At 46.3% G+C, this 14,511-nt stretch overlaps 1 protein-coding gene and 1 long non-coding RNA gene across 2 annotated transcripts in view; one reads left to right on the top strand and one right to left on the bottom strand.

Annotated features, from left to right (window-relative positions):
• The window catches only part of SFXN2 (sideroflexin 2), a 109,279-nt gene extending 101,747 nt beyond the window's left edge, over positions 1 to 7,532 (top strand). Inside the window, exon 12 of the mRNA XM_033941111.1 lies at positions 5,975 to 7,532. Within this exon, the coding sequence (XP_033797002.1) occupies positions 5,975 to 6,074 (100 nt within the window). The 3' untranslated portion in view covers positions 6,075 to 7,532. The remainder of the gene's footprint in view (positions 1 to 5,974) is intronic.
• The window catches only part of LOC117359024, a 45,099-nt gene that overhangs the window by 8,844 nt on the left and 21,744 nt on the right, over positions 1 to 14,511 (bottom strand). The window lies entirely within an intron of this gene.

The following is a 14,511-nucleotide window of genomic DNA, read 5'->3' on the forward strand; positions in this document are numbered from 1 at the left end:
TGTGCTCACTGGACCTCAAGGAGGCGTACACGCACATTCCAATACAACCGGCCTCTCGCCGGTATCTGAGATTCCGGGTGGGAGATCTCCATCTCCAGTATCGTGTTCTTCCCTTCGGCCTGGTGGCCTCTCCAAGAGTCTTCACGAAATGTCTCGTGGTGGTTGCTGCGGCCCTGCGTCTCAGCGGCCTGCAGGTGTTTCCCTACTGCGACGACTGGTTGATCAAATCGTCCTCGCCACGAAGTTCTGCAAGCGACTAATCAAACCATCTTGCTCCTTCAGAGCCTCGGCTTCGAGGTGAACTTCCTCAAGTCTCAGCTCTGTCCGTCCCAGTCTCTGGAATTCATCGTAGAGGTCCTGGACACGGCTCGTCTCCGCTCCTTCTTGCCTCGGCCTCGACAGGAGGCCTTTGTTTGCTTATGCCAGAGGGTAGCCCATCTGTCTTCGGCCCCGGCTTGGCTCATGCGACTCCTTTTGCCAGACTTAAGAACATAAAAAGCGCCATCTCCGGATCAGACCGTCGGTCCATCTAGTCCGGCGATCCATACACGCGGTGGCCCTACCAGGTGTACACGTGGCGTAGTTTATAGTCACCTATATCCTTCTATGCCTCATAAGAACATAAGACATAAGAAGTTGCCTCCACTGGGTCAGACCAGAGGTCCATCGCACCCAGCAGTCCGCACCCGCGGTGGCCCAGCAGGTCTATGACCTGTCCGGTGTTCCTTGACATAGCCCTATGATCCCCCTTTTTCTTCTATCTATACTCTTCCTAACCTATCTCTACTTTTATCTGTACCCCTCAATCCCCCTATCGTTCAGGAATTTATCCAATCCTTCTTTGAATCCCTGTAGCGTTCTCTGCCCTATCACAATCTCCGGGAATGCGTTCCATGTGTCCACCACTTCACCTCTGTATTCCTCAATGAACTCTAGCGTCCTAATGGAACCAGGATCGGGACCCTGTCTCTCGACTCATTGTCGTGACTCCTTTGTTGAGGCAGTCTCTCCGTTGGTGGATGCTCTCTTCCAATCGTTCCAGAGATATTCTATTTCATGCTCCTCCTCCGCAGAAGGTCCTGACTACGGACTCGTCGACCTATGCTTTTGGGGCTCATCTGGACGGACTTTGCACTCGGAGTCTTTGGTCCAGTGCCGACCAAGTTTGTCACATCAATCTGCTAGAGCTTTGAGCGATCTTCCTCGCCCTGAAGGCTTTTTGTCACCTGCTCCATGACCGAATGGTGCTGGTCCGCACGGACAACCAGGTCGCCATGTATTATATCAACAAACAGGGGCACGGGGTCCCGGCCCCTGTGCCAGGAGGCGATGCGGCTCTGGGATTGGGCCATCTGCTGCAACATATTCCTTCGAGCGGTCTATATTCAGGGCTAGCACAATTGTCTGGCGGACAAGTTGAGTCGTCTTCTGCAGCCTCACGAATGGTCCATCCATTCCTCGACCCTGCGTCATGTCTTTGCTTGTTGGGGGACTCCAGACATCGATCTGTTCGCATCCCCCCCCCATTCACAAGTTACCCTGCTTCTGCTCCAGGGTCTACACCCCTCTCAGACTCAAGGCGGATGCTTTCCTGTTGGATTGGACGAACCTGTTTCTGTATGGCGTTCCCTCCATTCCCTCTGATTCTGAAGACTCTCGTCAGGCTCAAGTCCACGAGTGCCACCATGATTCTGATAGCTCCTCGGTGGCCCCGACAGCTGTGGTTCTCCCTCCTGTTACAGTTCCGGGGAGCCTCTTCTTCTGCCTGTTTTTTCTTCTCTGCTTACGCAGAGTCGGGGTTCTCTACTTCATCCCAACCTACAGTCTCTACACTTAACGGCTTGGTTCCTCAAGACTTGATGCTCTCGTTCCAGTTCTCCCAGCCTGTGCTGGATGTCCTGGAGGCGTCTTGGAAGGAGTCCACTCGCCAATATTACCATCAGAAGTGGACCCGTTTCTCTTCCTGGTGTGCTACTCGACAGCAGGAGCCATTGTCTGCCTCCTTATCTGCTGTCCTGGATTATCTGTTACACTTGTCTGGCGCTGGGCTCAAGTCCTCCTCGATTCGAGTCCACCTTAGTGCCATTGCTGCTTTTCATCAGCCAATTGATGGGAAGCCTATCTCTGTTCATCCTATGGTTTCCCGCTTCCTGAAAGGCTTTTTCCACGTTCATCCGCCCCTTAAACCTCCTCCTGTGGTTTGGGATCTTAACATGGTCCTTGCTCGCTTAATGAAACCCCCGTTCGATCCGCTAGTGCGGGCTCACTTGAAGTATCTTACTTGGAAGGTTGTGTTTCTTATTGCTCTCACTTCTGCCCATCGGGTCAGTGAGCTTCAAGCCTTGGTAGCGGACCCACCTTTCACTGTCTTCCATCATGATAAAGTGGTTCTCCGTACCCATCCTAAGTTCTTGCCTAAGGTTGTTTCTGAGTTTCACATCAACCAATCCATTGTTCTCCCTGTATTTTTTCCGAAGCCCCATTCTCACCCTGGAGAGGTGGCTCTGCATTCTCTTGATTGTAAGCGTGCGCTAGCGTTCTACTTGAAGTGCACCACTTCTCATCGTACTGCTCCCCAGCTGTTCATCTCTTTCGATCCTAATCGCTTGGGTCATTCTGTTTCTAAGCAGACCATTTCTAACTGGTTGGCCGCTTGTATCTCTTTTTGTTACACTCAGGCTGGTCTCTCAATCCCGGGTTGAGTCACTGGCCACAAGGTGAGAGCGATGGTGGCGTCTGTTGCTTTCCTCTGCTCGACTTCACTTGAGGAAATCTGTAAGGCTGCCACTTGGTCCTCGGTTCATACGTTTACCTCGCACTACTGTCTGGATACTTTCTCCAAGCGTGATGGCCATTTTGGCCAGTCCGTTTTGCAAAATCTGTTCTCCTAAATTGCCAACTCTCCCTCCATCCCATTTTGGTTAGCTTGGTGGTCTCCCACATGTAGAGAATATGCTGCCTGCTTGTCCTGGGATAAAGCACAGTTACTTATCGTAACAGGTGTTATCCAGGGACAGCAGACAGATATTCTCGCAACCCATCCACCTCCCTGTGGTTGGCTTTTTTGCTAGCTATCTGAACTGAGGACACGCTGAGGAGACGCTTGCCCTAGACCGGGTGGGAGGGGTACGCGCACATGCGCGGGCCAATCGCAAGCTTGAAGGTCTTCAAGCAAGTCTGCTTGCGAAAACATCCGCTAGGGGGCTCCGTCGGTGACTTCACCCACATGTAGAGAATATCTGCCTGCTGTCCCTGGATAACATCTGTTACGGTAAGTAACTGTGCTTTATTGGTCTATATATTTGTAGAGACCTCTTTTACCTTGGGGGGTGGGTTCCTACTTTTTCACAATGGCAACAGGAAAGAGGATATATAGAGGCTGAGAGGGAAATGGACCTGCAGTGCCTCTTTCTTGTTTCCTGCAGGGTCTCATTTGGTTTTTTTTTTTAGATTTTTGTTTCCCAGCTGGGTACACAAGCTCAGTGGCTTGAAAGAGAGATCCTGAATACAGATAAGAAGCCCATCTAGTCTGCTTCACTTACTTCCTATTACTGTTCATAGAGCCCTTTGTTATCTCTGCCTTTCCCTTCAAACACACTGCAATCAAACATCGTTTGTACTGTCTCAGGCAGCCTTGAATTCTAGTATCATTTTTGCCTCCTACCACCCCTGGATATAGATAGAGCATGTCTGTGTCTTTGTTTTTTTTAATCAATTATGTGTCATATATGTTCATTATGTGTTGCTATAACCAGTGGCATAGTAGGGTGGAGGGGGAGACGGTCCACCTGCCTCAGGCACCATTTTGGTGAGAGTGCAATCACCTGTCCTTCTCTCTGCCACCCCCCCTCCCCCCATACACTTCTGCTCATGCATGCCACTTCCCTTTCTCTGTAACTCTTAACATTCCTGGCGCGAGCAGCAAATCCCCAAGCTGCTGTTGCGCCATCGTCAGCTCTTCCTCCAACGTCATTTCCTTGATCCGCACCTAGGAAGTAACATCAGCGGAGGGTCCGATGCGTGACAGCAGCTTGGAGGTTGCAACTCGCACCAGGATACAGGGGAAGTGAAGCGGTGTTACGCATGGCAGAAGGGGGTAGGGAAGGCTGAGGAGAGAATGCTTCTGGGGGTAGGCCAAAGGCAGCAGGCTCAACTTGCTCAAAGTGCCAACTTCCTGAAGATTGAATTGCAGAGCCGAAGGAAGTAGGTGGGGATAGGAGGGGAAAGCAAACTCGACTCCAGGCTGGAGAGAGCAAGTCCAAAACCCAGATAACCTCCCTCCAATTTTTGAAACCACCTCTTAAAAGAAGACATGTCTGGGTCAATATGGACCTATGGCAACCCTAAATGTTTACCCCCCCTGCTGAATTTTGCTAGTGCACAGGAACCACAGTTCTGTTGAGAGTGATATCCAACTAGGGATTAACTAAGCTTGGCTTAACCTTTTCCTATCGTGTGTCCCGGATGACGGGACATTCCAAAAATGACATAGACAGTGGATAAACAGTCTGTATGGACTAATAAAGAGCCAGGAACACAAAATATTTGAATTTACAGACTTATGACTTTATTTACATTATGTTTACAATAGCCGTAAATGATAACGGTGAATAATACAAAACTTTGCTAAAATAATTACGATTGGAACCAGCTTAACGTAAAATTTATTACGATAGGAAAAGGTTAAAGCAGAGGCCTTTTAGGCCTGTAGCCAGGGTGGCAAAATTCTGGGTCTATAAAATTCCTCAAACCCATCAAGCGACTTCCAATGCATTTCACAGGTTCCTTCTCTGCCTACTGCTCGCTTTCCTCCCATCTCTTCTCCTAACTTCATGCCCTCTAGTTTAGGATTACTAGATTTTCCAAATGGAAAATCTGGACCCCCTAGACCTGCCCCCCAGGCCCACCCATTCCCCACCCCATTATGCCCCTGTCTCGCCAACCGCTGCCTGCTCTTGTTGGGCCAGAGGGAATGCACAGATGCCCTCCTGTGTGACGGTGATTTGTTGGAAGCTTTTCAAAATCCGGACAAAGTCCTCAAAAGGAGGACATGTCCGGGCAAACCCAGATGTCTGGTAACCCTACTCTGGTTTCAGTCCTATGAACAGTAGGTTGAGTGAGTATCAAGAATGAGCCACAGTGGCTCTGCCCTTTCAGGATGTCTGTGACTGCTCAGCCCCCACACTAGTTTAGCCTGCTGCTTGATGCTGCCCCCATGCAATCTGGAGCGATGAGGTTGAGGTTAACAGGAGGAAATTAATCTAGAGCAGGGGTGTCAAAGTCCCTCCTGGAGGGCCGCAATCCAGTCTGGTTTTCAGGATTTCCCCAATGAATATGCATGAGATCTATTAGCGTACAATGAAAGCAGTGCTTGCAAATAGATCTCATGCAAATTCATTGGGGAAGTCCTGAAAACCCGACTGGATTGCGACCCTCGAGGAGGGACTTTGACACCCCTGATCTAGGGGAAGAGGAGGAGGAGGAACACTATTAAATGAGAGTGCCTAAGGAGTGCAAAAACCTAAATGTGTCACTCAATCAATGTGGTCATTACTGTTTGGTGGTTTTATGGCACTGAAGCTTCTTGAAGATTTTGCTGTGTATGGTACTTTGAGTAGGAAATGCCAGCTATACTATGGAACACAGTTTTCTTCCCTAATTACTGGTGGAGATACAAGTATTGGGGGGAAGGGGGGCTGAGGTATTAAGAGGGAGAAAAGCAGGTGTTGAAGGTAAAGAAACGTATTGTTGATTTCATTTGTCCAAATCCTTTGACTGCCTTTGCTGGATTCCATTGTTGTTTTAATTTAGAAATACTGGGTGTCACTATTTCTGCTTCCATTTGTCTTGCCTGCATACCAAGTCGCTCATCTGTCATTGTGGTGTTTTATTTAGCGATGATACATACTGTTTGTCAGACTGTGCTAACTTAGGCCAAAAGTGGTAATCTCTTCTGTTTTCTTTCTCATGGCAGTTCCATAGCGGTCGTTAACCTGGAGCCAGAGCTGAGAGACTCCATCGTGGCTAAATATGGAGACAAAGTGCCTTACGTCTATTTTAACAAGGGTCTGTAAACTGCTGCCTCTGGAAACCGAGCTTACCTGAACCCAAGAAACTGGACCTTGGTACAGCGACATCCATGTACTATTGTTCTCAGACATACCTCCCACCTCCGTGTCTGAGTTTACATTTCCAAGCACTGTATTACCCAGTTGTCCAACGTCAGAAATTGTATATGAAATGCCGCAGCACCATCTGATCGACCTACTCTCGTATGCATACATGTATGCTAAGGAAGCTTTGTTGAACTTCACCATGTCAGCATTTTTTGGAGGGCTGCTGCATTCTTACAGCAATGTTCATGCTAAGATTTACCCTGTTTGGATGTTTTATATAATTAGGCCAAAACAGAAAAAGGTTTTCCCATGTGGCAGAAATGTTTCATTGTATTTCTTAAATTCTCAAAAAACAGTGCCACTTCTCCGGCCTGTGCCTTTCATTATCCTAAAATAGTAGGAAAAACTACAGACCAGTTGTCCAAAGGATTGTTTCATGCCAGGATTCCCAACTGCAGAGAAGTTTTTGAGCGAAACGGAAGCCACAATCTTAGAATCTGATTTATATTTGTACCATCAAAATAACACGAGCGATAGTCCATTGAGCTTAATTTAGGAGCCACTGTACCAAAGTGTGTTAATGCTACCTCAAGTGTTCGCAATGCAACTTCATCACAGGGTACCAATGTCAAATGTGCCTAGGGTGCTAAGCAGCATGGGTTTTAGCACGTGCTGTTAATGCAAGGCTATTTTAATGGTTACCACATGCTAGTAGTGCAGGATTTTGACTGTGCTGTTAAGCTGTTGGTACAGGATGAGATGGTGTCTGGGTGGGGCCTGGGCAGAGATCTGGCATGGGCTGTGTATTGCAGTTAGTGTGAGTACTATTGGCATAGCGAAGGTAAGTGGCGCCCTGTACCCCCCCCTTCTTCCCTTCTCCCATACCTTTTTAATTTTCCAGGCGAGAGCAACAGCATGAACTTGCACACATTGTGGACGTGGGGGCCGGAAATGATGTCAGAGAGAGGCGACACTGAGGCGGGCAGCAAGTTTGTAATGCTGCTCACGCAGGAAAAATTAAAGAGGTATGAAGGAAGGGAAGGGGCTTGGGGTGGGTGGGTAGAGAGGAGGAGGGGTGCCTGTGCCCTTTACAAAGACCATGCCTGGGGCGGGCCGCCACCTCCTTACTATGCCATTGGTGAGTGCACTTGACTACCTCAGAAGGTGATATTAACTGAATCTATGCTAATTGCATTTGACATTAAGGTGTGGTAGGAAACTTAACGGTGCAATAACTGCAGGGGCATTGCTGGATATACCTTCAGTTATTGTGCAAGCTTTATCATCCTTTCCAGGCTAGACTACTGCAACTCCATCTAGCTAAGTCTAACCAAGAAAAGTCTCCCAAGACTTCAGCAGATCCAGAATACATTACATTACATTAGTGACTTTTATTCCGCCATTACCTTGCGGTTCAAGGCGGATTACATAAGAGGTTATCTGGACATTTCCAGAAGAGTTAGAGTTGAGCGGGTTACTTTGGGGGATTGAAATGCTTCCTGCGGAGTTAGTTTGTCTTGATGGATTTCATGAATAGCAGGGTTTTTATTTCTTTTCTGAAAGTTTTGTAGTCTGGTGTCGTGATCAGTAGATTGGAGAGTTGGTGGTCTAGTTTCGCTGCCTGCGTGGCCAGTAGGCCATCGTACATTTTTGTGCGTTTAACGCCTCTGATTGGAAGATGCATGAATAGTATCTGGGTTCTCCTTTGCCTAGTTGTGGTAGTTTGGATAAGGCGGTTGTTCAAGTAGGCTGGGCTGTCTCTATTTATGGCTTTAAATAGTAGACAGTAGAATTTGAATAGTATTCTTGCTTGTATTGGGAGTCAGTGTGAGTTGAGGTATGCGGCAGTGATGTAGTCATATTTCTTAAGCGAATAGATCAGTCTCAGAGCTGTCTTTTGTACATTTTGTAGTTGTTTTATCATGACTGCGGGGTAGGGGAGATAGAGGATGTTGCAGTAGTCTAGAAGCCCAAGGACTAGGGATTGGACCATAAACTGGAATTGTTTTCTGTCAAAGAACTTTCAGATTAGTCTTAAGTTTCACATGACAACGAATGATTTCTGTATTGTTTTGTTGATTTGTGGTTGCATGGTACAGTATCTCTCTATCATCATTCTCAGAAGTCTTAGGATGGGTTGAATGGGGTATGTGATTGAGTTTATTACTAAGTTTATTATGGTTGGGGTTTTATTTTTTTCGAGAAGTATAAATTTTGTTTTGTCTGGGTTCAGTTTTAGTTTGTGGTCTCTCATCCATGTTGCCAGTGTTTCTAGAGTTCTGTGTAGTGTGTCTGTCATGGTGGGCGTTGGCTGATCAAAAGGAAGGAGGAGAATGGTGATGTCGTCTGCATAGTTATAGGAGGTTAAGCATATTTTGTCTAGGCAGGTGCCGAGGGATGCAATGTAGAGACTGAAGAGTGTTGGGGATAATGGCGATCCTTGGAGTACGCCACAGGGGTTAGACCATGGCTCTGATTTTTCTTTGTTTGCCTTTACTCTGTAAGTCCTGGTTTGTAGGAATCCTTGAAACCATGTGTGTATCTTACCTGTGATTCCTGTTGAATCTAGTATTTGTTGTAGGATATCATGGGGTCTACCAGGTCAAATACTGCAGTGAGATCTAGTTGTATAATCAGCATTTTTTTTGCCTGTGCTGAAGTGTTGTCTAGCTGTGTCCAGGAGGGAACCTAGTAGTGTCTCTGTGCTGTAGTTGGATCTGAACCCAGACTGTGTCGGGTGGAGTAAATTGTGGTTTTCTAGGTAATTATTGAGGTGTTTAGCTACGAAGCCTTCCATTAGCTTGACATATAATGGGATTGAGGCTATGGGTCTGTAGTTGGATGGTAGATCTATTGCTCCTTTTGGGTCTTTTATGATCGGGGTGATGATGAATACTGCAGCTAGGGTTGATCTTCGCAAAACGCAAATTTGATCATGTTTCCCCGCTTCTGTCAAAGCTTCACTGGCTTCCAGTAATTTCTAGGGTTCGCTTTAAATGTGCCTGCCTAACATTCAAGATCTTGCATGGCATTCTTCCTCCTCTAATTCCACTATCTTGGAATTCTAAGAGATCCATTCAAAAACTTAAACTATCTTTCCCCTCGCTAAAAGGCGTTATCTATGCTAGAAATTTAGGGAAATCTCTTTTCTTCAAAATCACTGAGCTTTGGAATAACCTTCCTACCCTGCTGCGGAATCTGGGCTCCTTCCAGTTATTCCGAAAGCATCTGTAAACTTGTCTATTCTCAAAAATGTAAATCTCGCTGCCCTCTTTATAATCACTAACTCTTATTATGTTTTTCCTTCCTTATATGAAAGTTCCTGTAAACCGTGCCGAGCTCCATCTCTGTGGAGAGGATGCGGTATATAAACTTAAGGTCTAGTAGTTTAGTTTTAGTTTACAATTTCCACCTGATAGCTTTTGCACCGAAAGAGGAGTAAGTGCAGAATCTTGTCATATTTTAATCGAGCCTTTTAACAGAATAGATTTATAGAACCTGATAAAGCAAGAGTGGGCAATCTATACACAGAGGGACACATACCATATGTAATTCTGAAACTGGAAATGCATACAGCTGCATAGACCACCTGTCAAAGTTAAAATATAATTAAAAGGTCCTTTTACTTGTTTTCTCGTGTATTCCTAGTGGAGGACCGAATTTATTTGGCTGTTCAGTGCTTGCAGTGCTTTTTCTTTTGTTTTTTTGAGGGTTTTTTTTGTTTGTGTTTTCCTTTTTCTTCTGTTACTTGCTGTCCTATCATTTGATGGAGCTCTTTACTGCTTTATATTTTGTGAACCACCTTGATCCTATGAAGGACAGTACAGTGTTCCCCTGCAAATTCACGGTCTGCGATTCGCGGTCCCAGCCATTCACGGTATTTTCTGACCGCAAATGACCAGGCAGGAGAGGGCAGCCGGAGCATCGGCGAGTGAAGGAAATCACTTGCGGTATGCTCCGATCGCCTCTTCCTGTACTAAAGTCGGGCCTCACTAATCAGGAGCTGTATATCACATCAGCTCCCGATTGGTGAGGCCCAACTTTCGTACAGGAAGAAGCAGTCTGAGCATACCGCGAGTGATTTCCTTCACTCGCTAGCGCTCCGGCTGCCCTCTCCTGTCTCCCCTGCTAAAAACCGTAATCGTGGCTTTTCAACATTCGCGGGGGTTCCTGAAACGGAACCCCCGCAAATATCGGGGGAGTACTGTATACAGTATAAGTACTTTAATAAACATGCTAAGCTGCAGTAAACACTTGTGTGCACTTACCGCAGCTTAAAATGGCTTATTGCAGGCTATACTTGGGTGTCCTGCAATAATTTTTTGATCTATGAACACAAATGCCGCTCTAAAATATTTTTTATTTTATTGTGGAGGTGGTGTGTTGGGGGAGGGGGGCAGTAAATGGACGTTTCCGCACTAGTCCATGCAGCTACATTTCAGACTTAAAATGATTACAGGTTAATTTTAATCCCCTGATTAGTTTGTGATCCCCTGATTAGTGTGTGATCCCTTACTGCCTCCAAAATAGGCGTCAGTAAGCATTTACTAATATTCATTTATAGCTCTGTGCTATTGGCAAAAGCACATGGCCCTTAATGCAAAAAAAGAGAAACAGCAGCTATTTTACTGCCACGGGTAAAAATGGTCTTAATGCATGGAAAAGTACCCATGTAAGGGTATGCTAAGGCCATTTTATATAGCAGCTTAGTAAAAAGAAACCCTAAGCCACTCTAGCAATTTGTTTCTGTTGTTCTATTCTGAAAATATTTGCCAAAACTCTGGTTAATGACGTTTTCTGTGTTTACTTCCCATGGTCTCAGAGGCCTCAGAAAATTCAGTGGCAGGCTCCAGGTTGCCCACCCCTGCGCTAAAGTTTAGGGGAGGGAGAGAAAATTGGGGGTAAAATGGTTAGGCGATATGTTATTGAACTGGCTTTGTTGATAGGGTGGGTCATCTGGAAGGCCTTTGTTAGGCTTGAGTGTCAACAAGAAAGATTTAAAAATAAAATAGGTTACAAGAACCTAGTAGCATAATAAATTCTCACACACAAATTTACCTAAGCTCCACAGAATGCTATACTTGTACGTCACTATTCTACTTCTGAGACCTGGTATATACAGATCACTATAAAGCGCAATCTTGTGGCGTATTGCTTTTACAAATTTACCTCCCATTTATATGAAGCCATGTTGGGCATTACTACCTACCACGGTGGTATTAGCTCTGACACTGCCGGCAATAAAAAAGCCTAACACTGCTTCATAAAAGGGGGGGGGGGCCTATACTCCCATACAGTTGTAGAGCAGCAATTTCCCAAGTATAAAACTTGCTTCACATTTGGTAAAAGAACTTTTATAAAATTATTTCCCTAATTCAAAGGCGATGTTGTTTTAAAAATGGGAAGTAGTAAGCGCTATTCCAGTGCCCAGACCTAATTCTCACTTCTTACGAGACATAATTCTCACTTCTTATGGGTTTTCCAGGCCAAGGTGTAAAGCTTGGGAATTCTCTTCCTCAAGAAATAAGACAAAATCCATTATACGTTTTTAAAGCTTTTCTAAAACATTTAAAGCCCTCAGATGTTGAGGTTTGAACGGGATTGTCCCTTTTTCAGATCCCTTGTCCTGTTGTCCCCACACACAGCTTCGGGACACCGAAATGTCTCGTTTTCCGGGACAGCATCCCACAGCTGTGTGTGAGGACAACGGGACAGGCGATCGCGGGAGAATGGGCTCTCTCCCTGCTTCCCTGCACCGCAGCAACAACCACAAGAAAGGAAGGTCCAGGTGCTAGCCCAGAAGCCTTCTCCCTAAAGTCAATTTTGACGTCGGAGAGGAAGTTCGATTGGCTGGCCCGGAACTTCCTCTCAGACGTCAGAATTGACGTCGGGGAGAAGGCTTCTGGGCCGGCGCCTGGACCTTCCTTTCTTGTGGTTGTTGCGACGGTGGGTGGGAAGCAGCAGCGGGCTACAGCGGTGGACCGGATGGGGGGAGCAGAAGAACTGGAAGTAGGCCAGGCTTCAGAGGGAGACACAGGCAGGCTGGCTCTGGCGCAGAAGGGAGGCAGGTAGGCTGGCTGGCTTTGGGGGACGGGGGTGGGACAAAGGCTTGGAAAGCAGTGAGGGGGACATAGGAAGGCGAGAAAGAGGCAGAGAAAGGGGGGGGGGTTGTAAGCAGATTAGAAAGGCTAGGGAAAAGAAAGGCCTGGACCAAAGGGGAAAGACATGAGGCATATGCAGGACTATGGGAGGTTCAGCCAGAGGGGGAAAGACCCTAAGGAAGAACAGGGAGATGCAAGATCATAACAGAGAAGGAAGAGAGAGGGAGACCTAGAACAAAGGTACAAAGGAGAACTGACACTGGATCTTGGGAGGGTAACAGAGGGAAAAGAGAGAGACCTGGACCCAAAGGGGATGAGGCTGGATTGTGAAAGAAATGTTGGATAAGAAAGAAAAAAATAATGGACGCACAGTCAGAAGGAAGTGCAACCAGAGACTCATGAAATCACCAGACAACAAAGGTAGGAAAAATGATTTTATTTTCAATTAAGTGATCAAAATGTGTCCATTTTGAGAATTTATATCTGCTGTCTATATTTTGCATTATATCTGTCTATTTTTCTATAGTTACAGAGGTGACATTGCATATTTTAAAGTCATCTGTCTTGACATCTTTGAAAAAAAAAACAAAACTCGTAAATGATAATTAACATTTTCTCTGCGTACAGTGTGCTTTGTGGGGGGGTTTTATTTTATGTTTACCATTATGAATTAATAAGATATTGTGTGTACATGAAAAATGAATGGAAGAAATGGGGGCGGGGCTGGGCAGGATAGGGGGTGGGGCTAGGGCAGGATTGAAAATTAATAAATGTCCTGTTTTGATTAAATGGTCACGTTAACTATGAATCCTCTTGGAAAGTGGGGGAATAAAATGAGGTAATGAGATAAAATGGAGATTATTACCTCTTAATACAGCAAAAAAAGTAACAAGAACAAATTCCTTCACAGTTGCTTTAATTAATCAAATGTACACTTTTGTGATACCATCTGCTTGCATACCTGCATGTTACTGTCAACAAGAATCCTATTGGGACCCCAGATTCTCTTTCCTGCCTAATTATCCCTTACAGTCCATCCCATCTTCTACTACACTGACTGGAAGACTGTCCTCTGATCTTCCTAAACCACGACAGGCACAACTTGAATCTACACATCACCAAGCATTCTATTTTACAGGCAGTGGCATAGTAAGGGTGAGGGGGTGGTCTTCTCTGGGCACCCATCTTCTCTGCCCTGCCCCTCCCTCCCCCCCCCCCCCGGCCAGGCATGTGCGCCCCTTCCCCATACCTCTAATGTTCGTGGTAAGAGCAGAAATCCCCAAGCGTCGGCTCTTCCTCTGAGGTCGCTTCCTGGACCTGCACCTAGGAAGTGACATCGGACGAAGAGCAGCTTGGGGATTGCTGCTCGCACCTGGAAACATTACAGAGGTATGGGGGAAGGGAAGTGGCATGCATGTGGCAGGAGGGGATGGGCCTCTCACCCTCACTATGCCACGGTTTCGAGGCCCTTTCTGATGGCATTCCCTCAAGGAACTTAAAGCCGCCCTTAAAACATGGCTGTTCACTGGCGCTTTCTCTCCTACTTAGTGTAGGGCAGGGGTGTCAAGTCCCTCCTCGAGGGCCGCAATCCAGTCGGGTTTTCAGGATTTCCCCAATGAATATGCATGAGATCTATGTGCATGCATTACTTTCAATGAATATTCATTGGGGAAATCTTGAAAACCCCGACTGGATTGCGGCCCTCAAGGAGGGACTTTGAGATCCCTGAATTAGAGCACTGGGCTGAGGGAAGCCAGGATTCAGAGCCCACCTCCGTTCCTCGTGTTCATGGGAAATGCACACAGGGACCCTTTTACTGTAGGGCATGAAGATGCAGAGCGTGTGGAAGCATTGTCTGGTATTTTTGCCAGTTTGTGCACAGTAGTTCCCCACTATATATTTTTAGGAGAGGCATTCTCATGTTCTCCAACTAGTGTGTTGATGTGTGCTAACTGGACAATTCAGGGTTAACAGAGCACCTAGCCCTAAATAGGAAGTGGTAAGTGTTCCATTGTTAATTTTTGAAAGTACCATATGCCAGTGGAAAGGTTAGGGTTACCAGATTTTCAATTTGGAAAATCCAGACCCCCCCAGTTCCACCCATCATGCTCCAGTCCTGCCCCCCGCTTGCCCAATAGCGATTTGATAAGAGCTTTTCAAAAATCGGACCAACTGCCAGGTTTTGAAAAGCCGTCAGGGGAAATCCAGACATCTAGGAAAGGTTGGCATATAACCTGAAACCCCCTCCATTAAATATGTATTAAATCTGAGGTTTAGCACACAGGAAAGTACCA

This window comes from Geotrypetes seraphini, chromosome 4 (assembly GCF_902459505.1).
Source record: "Geotrypetes seraphini chromosome 4, aGeoSer1.1, whole genome shotgun sequence".
Classification (NCBI taxonomy): Eukaryota; Metazoa; Chordata; class Amphibia; order Gymnophiona; family Dermophiidae; genus Geotrypetes; species Geotrypetes seraphini.